This window comes from Tachyglossus aculeatus, chromosome X2 (genome assembly GCF_015852505.1).
Source record: "Tachyglossus aculeatus isolate mTacAcu1 chromosome X2, mTacAcu1.pri, whole genome shotgun sequence".
NCBI lineage: Eukaryota > Metazoa > Chordata > Mammalia > Monotremata > Tachyglossidae > Tachyglossus > Tachyglossus aculeatus.
Window position 1 is genome coordinate 4,807,664 of NC_052100.1, and position 26,451 is coordinate 4,834,114.

General features: G+C 47.1%; 1 protein-coding gene across 1 annotated transcript in view; it reads left to right on the plus strand.

Annotated features, from left to right (window-relative positions):
• Nucleotides 1–26,451, plus strand: part of UNC5A (unc-5 netrin receptor A) — a 73,369-nt gene that overhangs the window by 26,166 nt on the left and 20,752 nt on the right. The window contains exon 2 of the mRNA XM_038771495.1: nt 21,650–21,871. Within this exon, the coding sequence (XP_038627423.1) occupies nt 21,650–21,871 (222 nt within the window). The remainder of the gene's footprint in view (nt 1–21,649; nt 21,872–26,451) is intronic.

The following is a 26,451-nucleotide window of genomic DNA, read 5'->3' on the forward strand; positions in this document are numbered from 1 at the left end:
CAATAGTGAGGAGTTTTTGTGTGATACAGAGGTTGATAGGCAACCACTGGAGATTCTTGAGGAGGGGAGTGACATGCCCAAAGCGTTTCTGTAGAAAGATAATCCAGGCAGGAGAGTGAAGTATAGACTGAAGTGGGGAGAGACAAGAGGTTGGGCGGTCAGAAAGGAGGCTGATACAGTAGTCCAGTCGGGATATGATGAGTGACTGAGGAGCCGAGGCTGCTGCTATTATTCATTCCATCACAGTGCATCCCATTTTCCTAAATAAGGTAACACACTCAGATCAGCAGTTTTCTCCCACATGCCTCTGTTTTAATAACAAGCCTGGGACCAGCAAGGAAATATCTACATCTATTTATCTCCCTCAGAGATACAAAGATTGCAGGAGACAGAAATAATTGTTCCCATCAGCCCCAAGAGCCCGGGGAAGGCTGAGTGAGGCCCCAAAACCCAGTCTTGGGAAGGGGTCCACAGCTGGCAATGGGATTACAATAATAATAATAATAATAGTATTTGTTAAATGCTATGTGCCAGGCACTATACTAAGCATTGGGGTGGATCCAAGCAAATCGGGTTGGGAACAGTCCCTCTAGGGCTCACAGTCTTAATCCCCATTTTACAGATGAGGTAGCTAAGGCACAGAGAAGTGAAATGATTTGCCTTAGGTCACACAGCAGACAAGTGGCAGAGCTGCGGTGGGTCGGGGAAAGCTGTGAGTGCTCACTCGATTGGCGTTAAATCCAGTCCCCTACCTCCTTTTTATGGTATTTTTAAGTGCTTATTCTGTGCCAGTTACTTTAATAATTATTCTTATTCTTATTATGATATTTGTTAAGCACTTACTATGTGCCAGGTGCTCTACTGAGCACTGAACTAAGCACTGGAGTAGATACAAGATCATCAGATTGCACACAATCCCTGTCGAGTATGGGGCTCACAGTCTCAATCCCCATTTTACAGATGAGGTAACTGAGGCCCAGAGAAGTGAAGTGACTTGCCCAAAGTTCCAGAACAGACAGGTGGCAGAAATTGGATTAGAACCCGGGCAGGTCACCTAACCTCTGTTTCCTCATCTGTCAAATGGGGATAAGAGCCCTGATCCCCCTGACTCTTTGATTATGTGACCGCCCCTCCCACCGTCCCCACCTCCACGTTTGGAGAGATCGTGTCTAATCAATCGTATTTATTGAGCGCTTACTGTGTGCAGAGCACTGTACTAAGTGCTTGGGAAGTACAAGTTGGCAAAATATAGAGACGGTCCCTACCCAACAGTGGGCTCACAGTCTAGAAGGGGGAGACAGAGAACAAAACAAAACATATTAACAAAATAAAATAAATAGAATCGATATGTACAAGTAAAAAAAATAGAGTAATAAATACGTACAAACATATATACATATATATAGGTGCTGTGGGGAAGGGAAGGAGGTAAGGCAGGGGGAATGGAGAGGGGGAGGAGGGGGAATCTAATCTGATTATCTTGCATCTATCTCAGTGCTTAGCACAGCACATAAAGTAAGCACTTAATAAATATCCTAACTAATTGTGAAGGGGACACGGGGAATGGAGGAAGGTGAGTGGAGTGGCCACAGAGTTCTTGGACAGCTCAAAGGGAGAAAAAGTAAAGAAAGAGGAGAGGTGGTGGCCATGTCCTTGTCTTTTATACTGTTTCACTGTTTTATTGTTTCACTGTTCCTGATATATCTGTCTCCAGCCCCTACTTCATCACTCATAGAGCTAGATTTTCGAGTCCCCAAGGAACAGGGTTTGTGTTTAATTCCCATCTATGTACTCTTTCCCAATGCTTAGTACAGTGCTCTGCACTCAGTTGCACTCGTTTTAACTGTATTTGTTCAGGGCTCACAATGTGCACTGTACTAAGCACTGGGGTAGATACAAGGCTCAGTCCATGTCCCCAAGTGGGGCTCACAATCTTAATCCCCATTTTACAGATGAGGTAACAGACACAGAAAAGTGAAGTGACTTGCCCAGGGTCACGCAGCAGACATGTGGCAGATCTGGGATTAGAACCCAGATCTTTCTAACACCCTGGCCTGTGCTCTATCCATTAGGACATGCTGCTTTTCACTAGGCAATGCTGCTTCTTCTACTTAATAAATCACTTCATAAATACTATTCACTTAAATTCTACCGCTACTATTATTCAACAGCTTAGCAAAGGTACATTCGTGGTCTGGAAACCTGCATGTGCTCAAGTGTGGGCAGGGGATGTGTCTGTTTATCATTGTAGTGTATTCTCCCAAGCTTTTAGTACAGTGCTCTGCACAGAGTAAGAGTTCAGCGAATGCGATTATACGAATGAATGGAGGCAAGCAGACCCAGGTCTTGCCCAGGAGAAACTTCCAGTCTCAAACCACCTCAAGAAAGGCAAACAGAAAGGAAACACGCCCACCACGGCACCAAGGAAACTGCGTAACTCATCAGGAGGCAATTACAGTGTGAGTACAGGCTATAAATAGGGAAATAAATAGACGTTCCTTCAGGTCTGGAATTTTGTGGTTTGTGTAGTGGAAAGTGAGAGTTGTTTGTCAGGCTTGGTAGTCGAAGGTGGAGAGCCTGGGGAAAAAGAGAGAGAAGGGAGAGTGAGAGAGCTGGGAAGAGTGTGAAAAAGAGAGTAGACAGCAAGAGAGATAAAGAAAGAGATCTGGAAAGAAAACGAAAGAGAGAGAGCAGTGGACAGTGAGAGAGATAAAGTGCTCTGCGCACAGTAAGCACTCAATACAATTGAATGAAAGAGAGCAGTAGACAGCGAGAGAGAAAGAAAAAGAGAACAAGAAAGAAAGCAGAAGACAGCGAGAGACAAAGGAACAGAGCAAGAGAAACAGAGAACAAGATGGAAAAAGAGCAGGAGAGTGATAGAGAGAGAGAGGAGAGAGAGCCTAAGAGCTTAGTACAGTGCTCGACACAAAGTAAGCACTCCATAAATACCGGTGATGGATTGTTCGAGGTGGTCTTTTCCACTTTCTTGAAGAAATCAGGGAAAAAGCCAAAACAAGAAATGGCAGGAGAGCAGCAAAGGAATCTGACTGCATTTTCCTGGACCACGAGCTCAGAAGTAGTAGCGGGGCCTAGTGGAAAGAGTGTGGAGTTGGAAGTCAGAAGCCCTGAGTTCTAATCCTGCTCCTCCATTTGCCTGCTGGGGGACCTTGGGTGAATCATTCATTTCTCTGTGTCTGAGGTCCTCATCTGTAAAATGGGAATGAAATGGCTCTTCTCCCCTCTAGATGCAAGCACCTCCCCCTCGTCCCCCTCTCCATCCCCCCATCTTACCTCCTTTCCTTCCCCACAGCACCTGTATATACGTATATATGATTGTACATATTTACTGCTCTATTTATTTATTTTACTTGTACATATCTATTCTATTTATTTTATTTTGTTAGTATGTTTGGTTTTGTTCTCTGTCTCCCCCTTTTAGCCTGTGAGCCCACTGTTGGGTAGGGACTGTCTCTAATGTTGCCAACTTGTACTTCCCAAGCGCTTAGTACAGTGCTCTGCACACAGTAACCGCTCAATAAATACGATTGATTGATTGATTGAAGCACCTACTGGGCAGAGAATGTGTTTACCAACTCCGTTGTATGTTCCTTTCTCAAGCCCAGAAAGTGCTCAAGAAATTCCACTTGACTGACTCTCCCTCCCCCTTAGACTGTGAGACAGGGACTGGCTCTGATCTGAATGGTTTGTGTCTACCCCAGTGCTTTGCACATAGTAAGCACTTAAATACCACAATTGTTATTTCTCTCTTCCAACAACACATACTCCGGGATACAGGCTCTCATCAGTTCTCCTTATACTGTGAGCCTCGAGGGGGACAGGGACTGTGTCCAACCTGATTATCCTGTATCTACCCAGCGCTTAGTACATATAGTCAGTATTTAGCAGATATTAGTATCACTATTATTACTAATACCACTACTACTAATACTACTATTAGGGACTATATACCCTAGTATACACTATATAAAGAAGCAGCGTGGCTCAGTGGAAAGAGCCCGGGCTTGGGAGTCAGAGGTCGTTCAAATCCCAGCTCCGCGGCTTGTCAGCTATGTGACCTTGGGCAAGTCACTTCACTTCTCTGGACCTCAGTTCCCTCATCTGTAAAATGGGGATGAAGACCGTGAGGCCCCCGTGGGACAACCTGATCACCTTGTATCCTCCCCAGGGTTTAGAATAGTGCTTTGCACATAGCGCTTAAATACCAAAATTATTATTATTAATTATTATATACCCACTGCTTGGCAGAGTGTGTAGCATATAGTAAGTACTTAAATACCACTATTATTATTGACTGCGCCTGGCCGTATTACCTTAAATCTCCCCCAGCTCTGGGTACACAGTAAGTATTTAACAAATATTATTATCGATTATGTCCAGCATAATTATCTTGTATCTAACCCAGCTCCATTCATTAATTCAATAGGATTTATTGAGCGCTTACTATGTGCTGAGCACTGTACTAAGCGCTTGGAAAGTACAATTCAGCACTACCAGAACAGTGCTTGACAAGTAGAAAGTTCTTAAATACTATTATTATTATTATCATCATCATCATTATTACTGACTGCTCAGCATGATTATCTTACATCCCACCCAGATATTAGTCCATTGCTTAGCACATGATCACTATTATGTTGATTATTATTATTATACTATTATATTATTATGCTTACTATTATTGTTCTGGTGTGGGAACGGGCCAAGGCCCTGAGCAGAAATATTTGGTCTTGTTCAATTCAATTCAGTCGTATTTATGAAGTGCTTACTGTGTGCAGAGCACTGTACTTAAGCGCTTGGGAAAGAACAAGCCCCAGACTCTGGTTCCTGGAGGCCGAGAGGCCTCTTCTCCTTTTCCACCCCTCCCAGGGGGAACAAGGGAACCCGAAACCTTGAGCATCCCCGAAGGCGAAGACAAGGAGGGGTGAGCCCTGGGCTCTGAGGTCCGCCCCCTCTTGTCTTTCTCAATTCATTGAGACCCGTAAATTTTCTCATTAATATACTTAAACTTCGTTTTAAGGAGAGCGAGCTCGGGGATAATTGATAATAAACCTTTGGTTAATGCACTGGGTTTACTGTAGGTAATTTATATCTGCTGATAGCATCTCTCGCTCCCAATTACCCATTTAGCCACAGAGATAACGACCAGTTCAATCAGCCCGATACCAACTTTTATATATTCCAGCTCAATAGCAATAAATACCGATACAGGAAAACTCACTGCGTTTGCTCGTTTTTTTAAAATTAAGATTTAAATATTCACGCCATTATTGGTGATTTATTAGGCGCTAATGATCTCTCTGAGAGGCCCTAAATCTTGCCACAAAGATGCCCTCTCCCCGCTCCTCCACCCGATCGCCTAGATTCCCCTCGGCTCCCTCTATTCTTTTCTCTCTCCCCCTCCTTCCCACCTTTCTCGCCCTGGCTTGATGGGGCGAGAGCCGAGGAGCGCCATCGCTGGCATCATAAGCATCCCATCCGTTTCTATGGCAACGCAGAAGCAGGTGAGAAGGAGGCGCAGCCAATGGGAAGCCGGGCCGGGCGCGAAACCACGGTGTTGCAGAGCGTGTCTTTAAGAGTGGTGTCCCCAGCTCAGCGCGGGATGGGGCCCCTCTCCTCCTTTTCCCCTGCTTTCCAGGAGAAGCATCTCCTGACACTGTGACCCCGTGCCCTCCCCATAGAAGTAAAAACTTTTAAAAAAAAAATAGTATTTGTTAAGAGCTTACTGTGTGCCAGGCACTGTGCTGTTAAGACGGTGGACACATGGACTGTGTCCAACCCGATTTGCTTCATCCCCCAGCGCTTAGTACAGGGTCTGGCACAGAGTAAGCACTTAACAAGTACCATTAAAAACTGGGGACAAAATAATCGGGTTGGACACAGTGTCTGTCCCACCTGGGGCTCACAATCTAAGTAGGAGTGAGAACAGGTACTGAGTCCCCCCATTTTGCAGTTGAGGAAACTGAGGCACGGAGAATAATAATAATTGTGGTATTTGTTCAGCGCTTACTTTGTGTCAGGAACTCTACTAAATGCTGGGGCGGACACCAGCAAATAGGGTTGGACATAGTCCCTGTCCCACGTAGGATTCACAGTCTCAATCCCCATTTTACAGATGAGGTAACAGGCACAGAGGAGTTAAGTGACTTGCCCAAGATCACACAGTAGGCAAATGGCAGAGTCGGGATTAGAATCCAGGTCCTCTGGTTCTCAGGCCCAGGCTTTATCCACTAAGCCAAGCTGCTTCCCTGGCTCCTCTTCCCCTTTTGCCCCTTTCCCCTGATTCTCTCTCCTCGTTTTCCTACTCCCACTTTTCACTCCCTCTTCTACCCACCTTCCTCCCTCTCCCCCTTCTTCTCAGTCAATCCATTAATAAGTGCTTATTGTGTGCAGAACACTGTACTAAGCACGTGGAAGAGTTGGTAGACCCGATCCCTGCCCTCAAGGAGTTTAGTCTTGCAGGGCTGACAGACGTTAAAATAAATTGCAGATGGGGAAAAGGCAGAGTAGAAAGATATGGACAGAAGTGTCATGGGGGTGGGGGTTGAGTTGAGTATCAAGAGAAGCAGCGTGGCTTCGTGGAACGAGCACGGGTTTAGGAGTCAGAGGAGGTGGGTTCTAATCCCGGCTCCGCCACTTGCCTGCTGTGTGACCTTGGGCAAACCACTTAACTTATCTGGGCCTCAGTTACCTCATCTGTAAAACGGGGATGAAGACTGTGAGCCCGAGGTGGGACAACCTGATTACCATGTAACTTTCGGCGCTTAGAACAGTGCTTGGCACATAGTAAGCGCTTAACAAATACCATCATCATCATCCAAGTGCTTAGGCGACGCCGAAGGGAGGGCGAAGAGGGTAAGGGAGATGAGACACTATTCAGGGAAGGCTTCCTGGAGGAGATGTGATTTTATATGGGCTTGGAAGATGGGGAGAGCAGTGGTCTGCCTCCTCCTTTTTTCTCCCTTCCTCTTCCTCTCTATCTCCTTTCCCCTTACTCGTTCTTTCCCTTCCTCCCTTACAATCTTACCTCCTCACCATCCTCCCCAGAGCATTGGCTCATCTTCTTCCCCCTCCTCCTCTTCTCCTCCTCACCTCCTCCTCCTCTTCTTCCTCCTCTCCCTCCTCCTCTTCCTCTGCCCCTGCCCAGAACTTGGAGCCCATTAAAAGGGGCGGGAAAGATAATGAACCAACCAGGAAAACACGAAATCAATACAAGGGGAAAAATAAAGGGGAGGGGGGACTGTCGCCATTAAGCGAAATAAACAAGATGGTAATTATTTGGACAGCGGGTAATTAAAATGGGCTGAGGGCTAATTACCTCCTGATCAGGGGCCGGATCTCAGTCTGGCTCCCAAATCCTTTCCTGGCTGGCAGCCTCACGCATCTCAGCTTCGTCTCCCTCCCGAGAAGGCAATCTCTGCCCCAGAGAAACCGAGGTGGCCCAGGCCTGGGGAGGGGGATCTTGGTGGTGCCCCCCCCCCGAGTGTTTTTTATCTGCCAGATGGGCACTGTCCGAAGGAGCCCTGCCCACCCCCCCGGCCAAGCCCTTGGGGTCAGGGGTTTTCGACCTAATTTGCAATCAGACCCCCGGTCCGTGGCGTAGAACACGGGCCTAGGAGTCAGAAGGTCATGGGTTCTAATTCTGACTCCGCCCCTTGTCTGCTGTGTGACCTCGGGCAAGTCACTTCACTTCTCTGTGCCTGGGTTCCCTCATCTGGAAAAAGGGACGCCTGTCTACATGTTTTGTTTTGTTGTCTGTCTCCCCCCCCTCTAGACTGCGAGCCCGTTGTTGGGTAGGGACCGTCTCTATATGTTGCCGATTTGTACTTCCCAAGCGCTTAGTACAGTGCTCTGCACACAGTAAGCGCTCAATAAATACGATTGAATGAATGAATCAGTGTGGCTCAGCACGGGCTTTGGAGTCAGAGGTCATGGGTTCAAATTCCAGCTCCGCCAATTGTCAGCTGTGTGACTTTGGGCAAGTCACTTAACTTCTCTGGGCCTCAGTTCCCTCATCTGTAAAATGGGGGTGAAGACTGAGCCCTCCGTGGGACAACCTGATCACCTTGTAACCTCCCCAGCGCTTAGAACAGTGCTTTGCACACAGTAAGCGCTTAATAAATGCCATTTTAAAAAAATGAATGAATGTGGGGCAGGGACTGTGTCTAACCTGATTTGCTTGTATCCACCCCAACGATTAGTACAGTGCCGGACACATAGTAAGGGCTTTACTAAAACCTTTATTATTATTCAGTTCATTCATTCGTATTTATGGAAAGCTTACTGTGTGCAGAGCACTGTATTGAGGGCTTGGGAGAGTACAATAAAACAATAAACAGACACATTCCCTGCCCACAGCGAACTCACAGTCTAGAACAAAAGAAGCACTATGATCTAGTGGATAGAGAACGGAACTGGGAGTAGGGTCTGCCACCCGATCGCTGTGTGACCCTGGACAAGCCAGTCCACCTCTCTGGGCCTCAGTAACCCCATTTGGAACATGGGGATTAAGACTGGGAGCCCCACGTGGGACATGGGTTGTGTCTAACTTCAATAGCTTGTGTCCTCCTCAGTATCCAGGGCAGTGCCTGGCAGGTAGTAAGCGCTTAACAAATACCATTAGAAAAAAAGGCTACTTATTAAGAGCCTAATAGCCGGATACTGCGACTTGGAGATGCGGATTCCAGTCCCAGCTTTGCCGCTGGCCTGGGGCCAGTCTCCTAACCGCTCCAGGCCCCGGGAGATAAAATGGAGATAGGGTCGCTTGTGAGCTCCGTCCTACCTCACGACCTCGTCTCTATCCCCAGTGCTCAGCACATAGTGACCTGTTAATGCATTTTAAAGTGTGGGTGGGTCCCAATCCCTCGAGGGCCTCTCAACACCGAATTCAGGGAAGCGACGCTGGGGAGGCCGGAACGATTTAAACTCTGGCCGCTTAATACGCAGCGTGGCTTAGTGGTAAGAGAGCCCGGGCTTGGAAGTCAGAGGTCGTGGGTTCTAATCCCGGCTCTGCCTCTTGTGAGCTGTGACTTTGGGCAATTCACTTCTCTGTGCCTCAGTTATGTCATCCGTAAAATGGGGATTAAAGCTGTGAGCTCCACATGGGACAGCCTGATAACCTTTCTATCCACCTGTCACCCGTCATCCGGGGACAGGTTCGTTCAGTAATCATTCATTCAATCGTATTTATTGAGCGCTTACTGTGTGCAGAGCACTGTACTAAGCGCTTGGGAAGTACAAGCTGGCAACACATAGAGACGGTCCCTACCCAACAGCGTGCTCACAGTCTAGAAGGGGGAGACAGACAACAAAACATATTAACAAAATAAAATAAATAGAATAGTAAATATGTACAAGTAAAATAGAGTAATAAATATGTATTCATTCATTCAATCGTATTTATTGAGCGCTTACTGTGTGCAGAGCACTGTATTAGGCGCTTGGGAAGTACAAGTTGGAAACATATAGAGACGGTCCCCTACCCAACAGCGTGCTCACAGTCTAGAAGGGGGAGACAGACAACAAAACATATTAACAAAATAAAATAAATAGAATAGTAAATATGTACACGTAAAATAGAATAATAAATATGTATTCATTCATTCAATCGTATTTATTGAGCGCTTACTGTGTGCAGAGCACTGTACTAGGCGCTTGGAAAGTTCAAGTTGGCAATATATAGAGACGGTCCCTACCCAACAGCGGGCTCACAGTCTAGAAGTCTATATGTGTACAAACATATATACAGGTGCTGTGGGGAGGGGAAGGAGGTAGGGCGGGGGGGGGGGGGAGATGGGGAGGCGAGAGAGACAGAGAGGCCGGGGACGGAAAACCTGAGTTTTATATAAAATGTAGTCCGCGAGACGAATTGAATTATTTAGTTGTTTAGGCGCAAAGGAATGGGCTTCCCTTTCGGGAGGAATGTAATCAATTAGCAATATTCGAGCTTCCCTAATGGGAGGAACACAATCACACGTTAATCGCGCGTGGGTGAGGCGGCTCTCACCCATGTGAATTCCCCCTCGGGAAGAATCCACTTACTTTCCCACATGGGAGGAATTCATTCCAATCCCCGCGCACGTGGTGGGCATGGCTAGTTCTCCCCGTGCTCTGTACACAGTAAGCGCTCAATAAATACGGCCGAAGGAATGTGCTCTCCCTACATGGGAGGAATCCACTCATGATTCCCATCAGCAGCGGGGCACCTGAGTCCCACCCACGAGACACTCACCCGTCCCGTGGCCCTGGTCTCAGTGTGTTGGTGATGGTTGCAGAGAAGGACACGTGGGCCGCTGCTGCTGCATGTCTCGGTGTTGTGACCCCAAAGGTCAGAGGGCACAGATATTTATCACCTGTGCCCCTAAGCCATTCCAGCTTCCGGCCTCAGTCTATCCAATCTGCCCTCCTCCCTTCCTCCATGCCTAATTTGATTGGCACGGGGGGCGAGGGACACCATCGGTATTCCCGGTTTGGGCTGTCAATCTAGCAGTTTGGTTTGTGGGGGCGGTATCCCACCCTCACTTCCGAGTTCCGTCTGCTGGCTCAGGTGGTCACGAGATAATATTTGACCTTGAGGTGAAACCACCTCAGCGCTTATTCATTCATTCAATCGTACTTATTGAGCGTTTACTGTGTGCAGAGCACTGTACTAAGCGCTTGGAACAGTGCCCCCTTCTAAACTGTGAGCCCGCTGGTGGGTCTCTATGTGTTGCCAACTTGTACTTCCCAAGCGCTTAGTCCAGTGCTCTGCACTCAGTAAGCGCTCAATAAACACGATTGAATGAATACTCAGCACATTATTCCCGACCCCAGGCTGCCTCGGGCCCGGGTGTATTCATTCATTCAATCATCATCATCATCATCAATCGTATTTATTGAGCGCTTACTATGTGCAGAGCACTGTACTAAGCGCTTGGGAAGTACAAATTGGCCGTATTTATTGAGCGTTTACTGTGTGCAGAGCACTGTACTAAGCGCTTGGAACAGTGCCCCCTTCAAAACTGTGAGCCCGCTGGTGGGTCTCTACGTGTTGCCAACTTGTACTTCCCAAGCGCTTAGCCCAGTGTTCTGCACACAGTAAGCGCTCAATAAACACGATTGAATGAATACTCAGCACATAGTAAGCGCTTAATAAATGCCACCCTTATTATTCCCGACCCCAGGCTGCCTCGGGCCCGGGTGTATTCATTCATTCAATCGTATTTATTGATCGCTTACTGTGTGCAGAGCACTGGACTAAGCGCTTGGGAAGTACAAGTTGGCAACATCTAGAGACGGTCCCTACCCAACAGCGGGCTCACCGTCTAGAAGGGGGAGACAGAGAACAAAACAAAACATATTAACAAAATAAAATAAATAGAATAAATATGTACAAGTAAAATAGAGTAATAAATACGTACAAACATATATACATACATCTAGGTGCTGTGGGGAAGGGAAGGAGGTAAGGTGGGGGGTGGAAAGGGGGAGGAGGGGGAACTTGTACTTCCCAAGTGCTTAGTACAGTGCTCTGCACACAGTAAGTGCTCAATAAATACGATTGAATGAATGAATGCTCAGCACATAGTAAGAGCTTAATAAATACCACTCTTATTATTCCCAACCCAGGCTGCCTCGGGCCCGGGTGTATCTTACCGCTGCTCTCCTCCTCTAGACTGCGAGTTCCTGTGAGCAGGGAATGTGTCTGTTGTTATATTGTATTCTCACAAGCACTCAGTACAGTGCTTTGCCCCCAGTAAGCGCTCAATAAATACGATGGAATGAATGAATGAATGAATGAATGAATGAATGAATGAATGCTGTTCTAAAGCATCGTGGTGATAGAGACCGGGTCTGGTCGTCAGAAGGTCACGAGTTCTAATCCTGACTCCTCCATTTGTCTCCTGTGTGACCTTGGGGAAGTCACTTCACTTGTCTGGGCCTCAGTTACCTCATCTGGAAAATGGGGAATTAAGACTGTGAGCCCCATGGTGGACAGGGACTGTGTCCAACCTGATTCCCTTGTATCTGCACACAGGAAGTGCTCAATAAATACGATTGAAAGACTAACTAAAATGTGGGTTAAGGCTGTGAGCCACCCATGGAACATGACCTGTGTCGAACCTAATTAGCTTGTATCTACCCCAGTGCTTAGTACAGTGCCTGGCACATAGTAAGCACTTAACAAGTATCGTAGAAAAAAAAACCACACAATGTGCCACAGGCTGTGTGTGACACGGGATTGCAGTGGAGAGGGAGGGCCTCGAGAAACCCCAGTCTGCCCCATCTGGAGATGGGGGGCTTGTTGTTAGAGCAGTGAAATAGGAAACGTCTTTATACTCAGGACAGGGGTTTTAATTGAATTAATTGTTGGCGACGTTGTAGAAATGCTGACGGGGTGTAATAAACTGAGCGTTATGGGCACCGTTTATCTTCCCCACGTAAATTAGCCGCAGCACCTTGGCTGGGCCCGGCTGCGGGTTGGCAGCCGTGACCGGCCTTCTAAGTGCCTCCTGTCGTCTACACCGCCCTAGGCCTCTGAAGGAAGCAGCGTGGCTCAATGTCAGCTGTGTGACTTTGGGCACGTCACTTAACTTCTCTGGGCCTCAGTTACCTCATCTGTAAAATGGGGATTAAGACTGTGAGCCCCCTTGGTACAACCTGATCACCTTGTAACCTCCCCAGCACTTAGAACAGTGCTTTGCACATAGTAAGCGCTTAATAAATGCCATTATTATTATTATTAAGGACGGTGACCCCAGCCCGGATAAGGCCACCTGAGGGGGAGGGAAGGGGGTGGCTCTAAGTGGGAAGAGCTGGAGAGTGGGGGGTACAGGTGAGGGGCTTCAGATGGGGGCCAGGTGGGCCTTGGGTCACCTAGAATGTGAGCTCGTTGTTGAGAGGGAATGTGTCTGTTGATTAATAATAATAATGTTATTATTATTAAGCTATTTGTTAAGAACTTATTATGTGTCAAGCACTGTTCTAAGCATAGGGATAGATACAAGGCAATTAGGTTGTCCCAGATGAGGCTCACAGTCTCACACATAGTAAGTGTTTAACAGATACTATAATTATTATTACTATTCTCTGGGCATCAATCATCTCATCTGGAAAATAGGGATTAAGACTGAGAGCCCCACGTGGGACAACCTGATTATCTTGTGTCCACCCCAGCGCTTAGAACAGTGCTTGGTACATAGAAAGTGCTTAACAAATACCATCATAATTATTATTATTAGCGTCCCTCTGCTCTTTCTAGCCACCACTGAAGCCCCTCAGAAATGTAGGAGTCAGTCTTATTTAACGAATTTGCCAGGGTGGAGGGGGAGGGATGCAGGGCTAATGTGACACTCGGAGGGGGCGACGGTGGGAAGGAGCAGAGAGCATCTCCCTCAGCCCCTGGGAGTTTGTCCAACGCAATAGGAGACATCTCGTTTGCTCTAAAAGAAGCAAAGCTGCTGGCGGGGGGGTCTTTCCCTCTCCAGATCTCTCCCTGCTGTAAGGAGACCACCTAATTACTCTGGATTCCATTCCATTTAATTGCAGCTTATTAAATTCTAACCAGCCAATTATCAGCAACAATTACAGCTTAATTCGGTGACACAATAGCTATTTTATCGTTTGCTAATCAAATGCTTATTTAGGGCTCGGGTTTATTAACTGTTTCCTCCGTGCAGGGGGAGGGGGCAGGGACTCCTGGGTCCCCCCCAGGGGATAGACGCCTCTCCATCTCCCTCCTACCCATGCGGCACTTTGATGAAATTAGTATAGAAAGTCTTCGGATTAGGATGAAGGGTACTCAGGATAGTTATGCATTCACACCACTCCAGTTTTGCAACACATCGCTTTGGTTTTATAACATTAAACCATCAAGAGAAGCAATGTAGTCTGGTGGAAAGAGCCTGGGCCTGGGGATCGGGAGACCTGGGTTCTAAACCCAGCTGGGCCACTTTCCTGCTGTGTGACCTTGGACAAATCACTGAACCTCTCTGTGCTTTGGTTTCATCCATTTGTAAAATGCAGGTGCAATACCTGTTCTCCCTGTGGGACAGGGGCTGTGTCCGATTTGATTATCCTGTGTCTACTCGTGATTGACACACAGTAAGGACTTAATACAAACCACAGCCATTGTAAGTACAAATATTAATAAATCAATGGTATTTGTTGAGCGTTTACTGTGAGTAGAGCACTGTACTAAGCACTTGGGAAAGTACAAGACAACAGAGTTGGCAGACGCATCCCCTGCCCACAAAATATTTTATTTTATTTCGTTAATATGTTTTGTTTTGTTGTCTGTCTCCCCTTTCTAGACTGTGAGCCCGCTGTTGGGTAGGGACCATCTCTATATGTTGCCATCTTATACTTCCCAAGCGCTTAGTACAGTGCTCTGCACACAGTAAGCGCTCAATAAATACAACTGAATGAATGAATGAAAAAGCTTACAGTCTACAGGGGGAGACTGACATAAAAAGAGACGGTGGAAAGGGGAAATTGTAGAGTAAGGGGAAGTAGTAGAGTAATAGGGGATGTAATACAGTGCAATAGTACATACTGAATGCTCACTTTGTGCAGAGCCCTGTACTGAGCGCTCAGGAGACTAAAATAGAGTTAGAAGACATGGTCTCTCCCCTCAAGGAGCTTCCAGTTTCCTGTGTGCACAACACTGTACTGAGCAGTTAGGAGAGTAAAATACAGTTAGAAGACACGATCCCTACCTTCGATAAAACCGCCTATTGTGGCCCTAATTCCAAGGTAGTGTGGCCTAGTGGATAGAGCACGGTCCTGGGAGTCAGAAGGATTTGGTTTCTAATCCCACCTCCACCATGTGTCTGCTGTTTGCTTCACTTCTCTGGGCCTCATCTGTAAAATGGGGATTAAGATTATGAGCCCCATGTGAGACAGGGACTGAGTCCAACCCAATTTGCTTGTATCCACCGCGGCGCTTAGAACAGTGCCTGGCACATAGTAAGTGCTTAGCAAATATCACAATTACTATTACTATTATTGAGGGTGCAGCAGGAGTAGGCTAAAGGTGGTTAAAAGAAGGCAGGGAAAGAGTTTTCAAAACGGTAATGGACAGAGAAGAGGGGAGGGTTTAAAGAGGGCTGGGGGGACCAGTGGTGGAGATCAGGGGATGTGTCTGGGGGCGTGTAGTTGGGGGTGGGGGGAGGCCGAGAAGCCCACCTGATTACTCGAGTCATCAGGGTTAGGGTCAATGCATCTACCCTCTGACGGAGTAGAAGTCGGCTACATGTCCACCTTGGCACCTTCTCTGACACAATACAACCGCCTTAATGTAGCTAAATTACCCATCTATAATTGATCGTGGACATAATTCTGAGAAATTTTGATTTTTTAAAAAGAATCCTTCACTGGCTGGGGAATCAGTACTCCCATTTATTCCTGTGGGAAAACTGGTTGTGACATCCTTCGACTTTTAGGTGCAGTCAGTTAACCGGAGGAAGCTAGTGCTTCTTAAAGCTAAAGACGGCCTGTAAAATGAACGATATAAGCCATATAGTATCCATGGAAACCCCTCTCTCCCCCACAACCAATGGTTAGAAACCATGTGGCACATTATGATCATCATCGGGATGAGAAGTAGCATGGCCTAGTGGAAAAAGCGCGGGCTCGGGAGTCAGAGGACCTGGATTCTAATCCCGGCTCCGCCACTCGTCTGCTGTGTGACCTTGGTCAAGTCGCTTCAATTCTCTGTGCCTCAGTTTCCTCATCTGTAAAAAAATGGGAATTAAGACTGGGAGCCCCGTGTGGGACAGGGACTGTGTCCAACCCAATTATCTTCCCCAGTGCTCAGTACAGTGCCTGGCTCATAATAACCACTTAACAGATACCACAATTATCATTATAATTATTACTGAATGCTTAGTGGCTACAGAGCACTGTGCTAATTGCCCATTGCATGGAGAGCACTACACTGGATGCTTACTGTGTGCAGAGCACTGTAGTGGATACTTAGGACAATACTCTGCCCACAGGAAATTCTCAGTAAATAACATTGGTTGACTGAGGGCCTCTGTGTGCTGAACTTTGTGCAGAATACCTATTGTGTGCAGGGCACTAAGCATAAAATAAAATACTTTAAAAATGCTAACTGTGTGCAGAATTCTGTCCTGAATACCTACTGTGTGCAGGGCACTAAACATACAATAAAATACATGAAAAATGCTAACCATGTGCAGAATTCTGTTCTTAGTACCCTACTGTTTGCAGAGCACTATGCTGAATGCATACTCTGTGCAGAGCACTAAGAATATAATAAAATACAATAAAAATGTTAACGGTATAATAAAATACAATAAAAATATTAATGGTACAATATTTATCATAATAATAATAATTTTGGTATTTGTTAAGTTCTTACTATGTGCAAAACACTGTTCTAAGCGCTGGGGAGGATACAAGGTGATGAGGCTTTTCCCATGTGGGGCTCACAATCTTAATCCCCATTTTACAGATTAGGGAATTGAGACACAGAGAAGTTAAGTGACTTGCCCAAAGTCATATAGCTGACAAGGGGTGAAGCTGGGATTTGAACTCATGACCTCTGACTCCAAAGCCCGTGCTCTGTGCTCTGTCAACTGAGCCATGCTGCTTCTATACAAAAGTAACTTAAAATGCAATAAAAGTAGAAGGTACAGTTCCTGCCTTCAAGAAGTTTGCAGTCTAAAGAGGGAGGCAGGTGTCCATAGACTGTATACAATTACAGGGAGCAAGAAGGAAAACCAAGGTAAAACTGGTAATAACATAAGCCAACTAAAAATGGACATTTAAATGATTAATGTGGGAAAAGTACTTGGATTTTTTCAAGCACTTTCTCATCTATAGTACCATTTTCATTTCTCTTCTGTTCTTGAAGAGAAGCAGCATGGATTAGTGGAAAGAGCCCAGGCCTGGGAGCTAGAGAACTTGGGTTCCAATCCTAGCTCTGTCACTTGTCTGCTGGCTGATTTTAGGCAGGTCATCACTTCTCTGGGCCTCATATATATTATAAATATATATTTATATAAATATAAATGCATATTTATATAAATATAGTATAAAATGGGGATTAAATACCTGCTCTCCCTCCCCCTTGGATTGTGAGCCCCAAATGTGATAAGGACTGTGTCTGATTTATCTTGTACTTAGCACATATTTAGCACCTAATAAATGTCAACATGATGATTATCAGTAAATTGTTTTTTGTGTCTGTCTTTCCTGTTAGACCATAAACTCTTTGAGGGCAGTGATAGTATTCTCTAACTCTGTGGGACTCTCCCAAGCATTTAACATTTACGAAGCAGTGTGGTTTAGTGGAAAGAGCACAGTGCATATCTCGTATGGGGCTTACAGTCTTAACCCCCGTGTTATGGATGAGGTAACTGAGGCCCAGAGAAGTGAAATTCATTCATTCATTCAATCGTATTTATTGAGCACTTACTGTGTGCAGAGCACTGTACTAAGCGCTTGGGAAGTACAAATAGGCAACGTATAGAGACGGTCCCTACCCAACAGCGGGCTCACAGTCTAGAAGGGGGAGACAGACAACAAAACAAAACATATTAACAAAATAAAATGAATAGAATATATATGTACAAGTAAAATAAACAGAGTAATAAATATGTACAAACATATATACATATATACAGGTATATACATATATATAGGTATATATGAAATGACTTGCCCCAGATCACACAGCGGACAAGTGGCAGAGTGGGGATTAGAACCGACGACCTTCTGACTCCCATGCCTGCTTCTAACATGACAAATTCTTCAGGCCCCTTTCCTCATCAGAAAATTGGGAAAATGGGAAAAATCCAGACTGCTCCCTGTTTCTCGGATCTCTGGATGAAGACCGAACCAGACCAGGGATGTGAAATTTCTTTGGGAGAACCCAGAGGCCATATAAATTATCAGAATTATTATTATTATGATCGACTGTGTCTATCAGTGGATGATCTGTGACCCTGGTATATGTTAATGGGAGACCCTCAATCAGTCAATCAATTAATCAAGTCATAGATTCTGCAGCAGTCTCCTGCAAGGAATCACCCAGGCTCAGGATTGAGGGCAGGGTGGTATGGACTAGCACATGTATGGTTTTGGGTACAAATTGATTTTGGGGAGGGAGCGAGGCAGGCTGCCCAGGGCTGGCAGGGTGGGAGGCCGGGGGGCGGTCTGTGTCCAGACTCACGGTACTACTATATCTACCTCAGGGCTTAGCACAGTGCTTGGCACATAGTAAGCATTTAACAAATACCACAACTATTATGTGAGAGAAAGACTTTACCTGACCTGATTGCTTTGCATCTACCCCAGTGTTTAGCACATAGTAGGCGCTTAACAAATACCGCGATTATTATTATGTGAGAAAAGGACTGTGACCTGAATGGAGAACTATGCCCCGATTGTCTTATATCTACCCCAGTGTTTAGCACAGTAATTGACATATAGTAAGCGCTTAACAAATACCACGAATATTAGTACGTGAGACAAGAACTGTGGCCCGACTGTCTTGTATCTACAGTGTTTAGCACAGTGCTTGGGCACATAATAAACACTTGGCAAATATTATTATCATGATTATTAGTGCAGTTGCGTTCCTACCAACCCATTTCCCCCACTCCCCGCCTCTGTGTCGGGGGTTCCAGGAGGTGATGACCTCTGGGGGTCTAGGACTCACCCCCCTCCCTGGGGGACTGATGGTGGGGGAAATGGGAGAGGAGTCAGTGTGGTATCGGAGCCCCCGGAGAAGCCAGTTTTGTCGGTTCCTGGTCACAGCCCATTTCCCTTTCATTAGCAGTTAAATGCAAACATGAGGGATGGAAGGGGGTTCCACAGGTTGGGCGCCCCCCACTCCCCACCCCCGCCCTCCACCGGGCCTTGAGGCGCTGATGGATGAACTGGAGGGGGAGGTCGGCCTCCTCTCTCTATTTATGGGATTCAGGCTGCGTTTATAATAATAAAAACGATGGTACTTCTTAAGCGCTTACTATGCGTCAAGGACTGTTCTAAGCGCTGGGGTAGATACAAGCTAATCAGGTTGGACACAGTCCCTGTCCCACATGGGGCTCACAGTCTCAATCCCCATTTTACAGATGAGGGAACTGAGACCCAGAGAAGTGAAGTGATTTGCCTAAGGTCACACCGCAGACGAGTGGTGGAGCCGGGATTAGAACCCTTCTGTCTCCCAAGCCCATGCTCTGTCCACTACGCCACACTGCTTCTCACGGGCAGTTTAGGGGGTGCTAAAAGATGGGCTAAGCGTTGGGGTAGGGACCAGACAATCAGGTTGCTCGCTGTCTAAGTAGGAAGGAGAATGGGTGTCGAATCCCCATTTTCCAGAGGAGGAGACTGTGATGCATGAAAAGCAACGTGGCCTAGTGGATGGAGCCCAGGGCCTTGAAGTAAGAAGGACCTGGATTCTAGTCCCGACTCTGCCACTTGCCTGCTGTGTGACCTTAGACAAGTCACTTAGTTCACTTCTCTGGGCCTCAGTGACCTCATCTAAAATGAGGATTAAGATTGTGAGCCCCATGCGGGACAGAGAATGTGCATGCACACACAAGTCCACAAAGACACACACCTCACTCCCCTCCCCGAGCTGTTCTTCCAAGTCTGTTCATTCATTCATTCATTCATTTAATTGTATTTATTGAGCGCTTCCTGTCTGCACAGCACTGTACTAAGCGCTTGGGAGAGTACAATACAGCAATAAACGGACACATTCCCTGCCCACAATGAATTTGCAGTCCAGAGTTGGGTGAGACAGACATTAATAGAAATAAATAAATGAGAGATACGGACATAAATACTGTGGGGCTGGCAGGGGGGATGAATAAAGGGAGAAAATCAGGGTGAAGCAGAAGGGAGTGAGAGAAGAGGAAAGGAAGGCTTAGACAGGGAAGGCCTCTTGGAGGAGTTGGGTCCTCAATAATGCTTTGAAGCCCGAGAGAGTCATTGTATCGGCAGTGACTCTAACAAGGACACTGATGCCTCTCAGAGAGTTGAACTGGACACTTGTCAGGATGGCTGAAGGTCAAGAAGCCTGGGGTCATCCCACCCAACAAGGTGGTCCTTCCCCCTCCCTTCCTGGAGAGAATGGACCCAAGATTTCTGGATCCCGCTCTGCTCCATCCCTTTTTTTATGTCCCTCTAATTGATTGATTAATTAATTCAATCGCTATTACCCTATACTTATTCATTTTAATCGTTTTCTAGAATGATCACTTTTCATGTTCCTCGTTCTAATCTTATTAAAGTTAATCGTCGTTCTATCGTGATTAATTTCAATAGTTGTTGCTCCACACCTATTCATTTTAATAGTTGATCTATTTATTAATTTTATTCGCGGTGGTTCTAGAGTTATAGATGTTGAAAGTTGTTGCTCTCTCCTTATCCATTTTCATCGTTGTTGGGTACTTATTAATTTTCAGAGTTGTGATTGTGTACTTATTTATCCATTAATTAAATGAAGACTAGTAGCTGTTGCAAATATCCAAAAGGAAGGGCAGACAGTTTTAGACTGTGAGCCCACTGTTGGGTAGGGACTGTCTCTATATGTTGCCAATTTGTACTTCCCAAGCGCTTAGTACAGTGCTCTGCACATAGTAAGTGCTCAATAAATACGATTGATGATGATGATGGTTAGATTCCCTCCCCTGGAGGGAGAATATATAACAGTGCTTGGCACATAGTAAGCGCTTAACAAATACCATTGTTATTATTATTATTATATATTGTAATAGCTCCATCACATCTGCTGTGTGACCTTGGGCAAATCACTTAAATTCTCTGTGCCTCAGTTACCTCATCTGTAAAATGGGGATTAAGACTGAAAGCCCCGTGTGGGACAGGGACTGTGTCCGATCTGATTACCTTGTATCTACCCCCCACGTTTAGAACAGTGCTTGGCACATAGTAAGCGCTTAATAAATACCATAATTATCATTATTACACGACGAGCCCCTCCCTACCTGCTTGCCTCTCTCCCTCCTTCCCTGTCTCCCTTTCTCCCCCACTCTCTCCCTCCTTCTTTCCTTGGTTTTCCCCCACCCCACCCCAATCCTCCTACTCCCTCCCTCCTGCCTGGATCCCCCCCGGATTACTCAGACCACCCAGCAAGATCCAGCGACAAGAGTTGGTATCCAGAAGCCGAAAGTTCTGGGTTCTAATAATAATAATTATAGTATTTATTAAATACTAAGTGCCAGCGCTGGGGTGGATCTAAGCAAATCGGGTTGGACAGAGTCCCTGTCCTACATGGGGCTGACAGTCTCAATCCCCATTTCCCAGATGAGGGAACTGAGGCCCGGAGAAGTGAATGGACTTTCCCAAGGTCACACAGCAGGCCAGCGGAAGAGACAGGATTGGAACTCCAGGCCCATATTCTATCCACTACACCACGCTGTTTCTCTAGTTCGAGTCTCAGCCCTGCCGCCGGTTGTCTGTGTGACCTCATTCATTCAATCGCATTTATCGAGTGCCTGCTGTGTGCAGAGCACTGCACTAAGCGCTTGGAAAGTACAATTCTGAGGGTGAGGCCTCGAACCTCTCCGGACCCCGTTGGTCAGGGAGACCTGACGGTTGTGTTTGGTGCCAGGGAAGGGGGAGGGGTGCCTCATGGGTCTTTCCTGTGCCCTCCCAGGTGCCCAGCAAAGTGCCACGGTTGCCAACCCGGGTCTGGGTGGCTCCCAGGACCTGCTGCCCCACTTCCTGGAGGAGCCCGAGGACGTGTACATCGTGAAGAACAAGCCGGTCACCCTGGCGTGCAAGGCCTCTCCGGCCACGCAGATCTACTTCAAGTGCAACGGGGAGTGGGTGAACCAGGGGGATCACGTCACGGAGCGCAGCGTGGAGAAGAGCAGCGGTAAGTGCCCACCTTGGGCCGCCACGGCACAAATACTCATCATGGTATTTATAAGGACGCCATTTGTTAAGCACTTACCATGTGCCAAGCACTGTTCTTAGACTGTGTTTTTAGACTGTGAGCCCACTGTTGGGTAGGGACTGTCTCTATATGTTGCCAATTTGTACTTGCCAAGCGCTTGGTACAGTGCTCTGCACATAGTAAGCGCTCAATAAATACGATTGATTGATTGATTGATTGTTCTGAGCCCTGGGGTAGATCCAAGGTTGTCCCGTGTGGGGCTCACAGTCTTCATCCCCATTTTACAGATGAGGTAACAGGCCCAGAGAATAATAATAATAAAAGCATTTATTAATAATAATAATGATGGCATTTGTTAAGCACTTACTATGTGCAAAGCACTGTTCTAAGCGCTGGGGGGGATACAAGGTGATCAGGTTGTCCCACGTGAGGCTCACAGTCTTAATCCCCATTTTACAGATGAGGGAACTGAGGCTCCGAGAAGTTAAGTGACTTGCCCAGGGTCACACAGCAGACATGTGGCGGAGCTGGGATTCGGACCCATGACCTCTGGCTCCAAAGCCCATGCTCTTTTCCACTGAGCCACGCTGTTTCTCTAAGCGCTTACTATGTGCAAAGCACTGTTCTAAGCGCTGGGGAGGTTACAAGATGATCAGGTTGCCCCATGTGGGGCTCACAGCCTTCATCCCCATTTTACAGAGGATGTCACTGAGGCCCAGAAAATAATAATAATGGCATTTATTAAGCACTTACTATGTGCAAAGCACTGTTCTAAGCGCTGGGGAGGTTACAAGGTGATCAGGTTGTCCCACGTGGGGCTCACAGTCATCATCCCCATTTTACAGATGAGGTAACTGAGGCCCAGAGAATAATAATAATAATAATAATGACATTTATTAAGCGCTATGTGCTAAGCACTGTTCTAAGCGCTTGAAACAGTGGTATTTATTGAGCACTTACGATGGGCAGAGCACTGTACTAAGCACATGGGAGAGTACTGCACAGCAGAATTAGCAGACAACAAGCTTACGAGGAGAGTTTACAGTCTAGAGACTAGAGTCTAGTCTTCAGTCTACAGCCTAGATTAATAGTAGTAGTAATATTTATTAAGTGCTTACTGTGGGCAGAGCACTGCACTAAGCACTGGAGAATACTCAGCTGGGAATTGAAAAGCAGCATGGCCTAGTGGATAGAATATGAGCCTGGGAGTTAAAAGTTGATGGGTTCTTTTCCCAGCTCTGCCACTTCTCTGCTGTGTGACCTTGGGCCAGTTGCTTCACTTCTCTGGGCCTCAGTAGCCTCATCTGTAAAATAGGGATTAAGACTGTGAGCCCCACGTGGATCACAAACTGTCTCCAACCTGATTAGCTCGTATCTACCCTAGTGCTTAGAACAGCGCCTGGCATTTAGTAAGCGCTTAACAAACACCATAAAAAAAACAAAAATAGGGTTCTGATCCCGGTTCCCCCCGCTGCCCAGCCGTATGCCCTTGGGCATGCCACTTCACCTCCTTCATCCGTTCCACTTATAAATTCCCAGGTTTTTTCCTCCCTGCCCCTCTGGGAGAGGCCGTGTCAGAGCAGCTTTTGTCTGGAGGGTCGGAGGATGGGTTCAACAGAAGAATATTTCACTGACTTTATAATGGCCGAAAATCGCCAAACTAAGCATTTCGGTCGGGTCCGAGGGAGGGTAATTTATGGCGTGTTAAACAAACAGATTGGTTATTAGAAGCAGATTTCTGAGAGGGTGAAGCCTGGTGGCGGGGGGAGGAGGGAGGCAGGAGTTTCCCTGGCATCTTCCCAAAGAGGTAAGGTCATCCTCAGAGCTCCAAGAACAGATGCACGGACCCAGATGCGTTCAGCCAGGCGTGTGTGTGCTCAAATGCACACACATACAAACACACACACACGCACACACACCCCACACCACTCGCCCGTAGGGAAGGTCACATCAGGATCTCGCTTCTACTTTTCCTGGGTCTCTGAGTCTCTGGGTCCTTGGCTCGGAAGGAGAATAGGGTTTGAATCCCCATTTGACAGATGAGGAAACTGAGGCACAGAGAAGTCGAATGACTCACCCGAGTGACTTGTCACTTTGAAGCCTCTCTCCCTCCCATTCTTCATACCTCCGAAGTCCCAGCAGCCCTTTAAACTCCTGCACTCACTGTGACACCCTGGTATCTCTGTGTCCCTTGGTAATAATAGTAGTAGTTGTGGTGGCACTAGCAATAGTAGCATTTACTGAGGGCCCAGGGGATTCAGCCAAGGCCTAGGAGTCAGAGGACCTGGGTTCTAATCCTGACTTCCCCATTTGCCCACAGTGTGACCTTTGTATTATGGTATTTGTTAAGCACTTACTATATGCCAGGCACTGTAATAATAATAATAACAATAATAGTATTTCTAAGCACTTACTATAATAATAATAATAATGGCATTTATTAAGCACTTACTATGTGCAAAGCACTGTTCTAAACGCTGGGGAGGTTACAAGGTGATCAGGTTGTCCCACGGGGGGCTCACAGTCCTAATCCCCATTTTACAGATGAGTTAACTGAGGCACAGAGAAGTTAAGTGACTTACCCAAAGTCACACAGCTGACAATTGGCGGAGCCGGGATTTGAATGACCTCCGACTCCAAAGCCTGGACTCTTTCCACTGAGCCACGCTCCTTCTCTATGTGACAGGCACCGTACTAAACGCTTGAGTAGATACAAGGTTGGACATAGTCCCTGTCCCACATGGGGCTCACATTTTACAGATGAGGAAACTGAGGCTCAGAGAAGTTAAATGATTTGCCCAGGGTCTTACAGCAGACAAGTGGCAGAGCCAGATTTAGAAACCAGGTCCTTGTGATTCCCGGGTCCGTGCTCTATCCACTAGGCCTCGCCGCTTCTCCAAATCACTTCACTTCTCTGTGCCTCACTTTCCTCATCTGTCAAATGGGGATTCAAAACCTATTCTCCTTCCGACTGGAGCTACGATCGGAACTGTGTCCCACCTGATTATCTTGTATTTACCCCAGGGCTCTTAGTACAGTGCTTAGGACCTAATAAGGGCTTAACGAACATTACAATTGTCATTGTAATTTACCAAGATTCCCCGGGGGTGGAGGGAAGAGGGTTCAGAGTCGTCCCCTAGTCCCCGTCCTTGGGGGTCTGCACTCATCCTGGAGCTTCAGTTTCCTTTTTCTAAAAGTAGGGGATAATGAATTGAATCACGCCCCCTCCCCAAGAATAAGGAAGGGATGGGGGGTCGTGAAGGGAGCCTGAGGTGAAGGCAGGAGTTGATCTGGAGGGAGGGAAGGGCGGGGGCAGGGGAGGGGGAGAGGCAGGGAAGGGCGGGTGAGGAAATGACAACGGAAAATCAAACCCCCGTAAAGCCTGCAATGCGGCCCCTAATTGAATTTCTCTGTTAACAATGGAACGCATTCAAATCCCCCCCTCGGTCTCTATCCCTCTTTTTGATAAGCAAATGACCCGTGGGAAATTGGGGTCAGGCGTGGTAGAAATGGGAAAAAAAAACAGCCTTTTATCAATCCGGTGACACTCGCTGCTGCTTAGTGGCAAAGAGAGACAGCTTCTTCGCCCCTAGGGCCGGGTCGGAGGGAGCAGAGAAGGGGGACAGAGAAGGGGGAATAGAGACTCCGAAAGGGGTGTGGAGGTGGGCCCGGGGGCTGGGAACTCGTCCCTGGGGGCTCCTGGGTGGAAAGGCCAAGGGGATGAGAGTCGGTATCTGGGAGCCGAACCTATGCCCTCTCCAAGACCCCAAGTCTAGACCTCCCCCCCCCCGCGAACTGAGACCTGATTTGCCTCCTCCTCCTCCCACTCTTCCCTCTCTATATCCAGGAAAACCTGGCTCATTCTAAGAATAATAATAAAATGGTGCCCTTTGTTAAACGCTCATTATGTGCCAAGCCTGGGGGAAGATGCAATATAATCAGATCAGACACAATGTCTGTCCCACACCAGGGCTCACAATCTAAACGGGAGAGAGAACAGGTTTTTGAATCCCCATTTGGACAGACGAGGAAACTGAGGCCCAGAGAGGTTAAGCGGCTTGCCCAAGGTCACACAGCAGGAAGATGGCAGAGCCGGGTTAGAACCCAGTTCCCCTGAGTTTCAGGCACTTGCTCTTTCCTCCAGGCCAGGCTGCCAATCTAACCAGGGTATTGGGCTAGAGGGGGCAGAGGGGAAGGGCAGCGTGGAGGGTGGGGGGCTAAGACCCGCTCACCCGGCCCAGGCTGAGCTGCCCCAAAGCCCCAGGAACTGCAGGAGGGAGTTCCCTCCCCCGGCTGCCAAGGGTGGACCAGCTGGGCACAGGGCGATCAGGCCGAGGGGACCGTTCGGCCTGATGGGTTTTTAAATGTTTCCACGGAAATGCACTTTGAAGCCTCGAGCGGGGACAGAAAAGTCAGCGGCTCTCAAAGGGAAGGAAAAAAAAAAATAACTGCAGCTTGTCAGAGAGGGAAGAATGGGGAGAGGGTGGCACTGCCAGGATGCAGAGAAGATCCCTAGCCTCAAGCAGCATGGCTCAGTGGAACGAGCCCGGGCTTTGGAG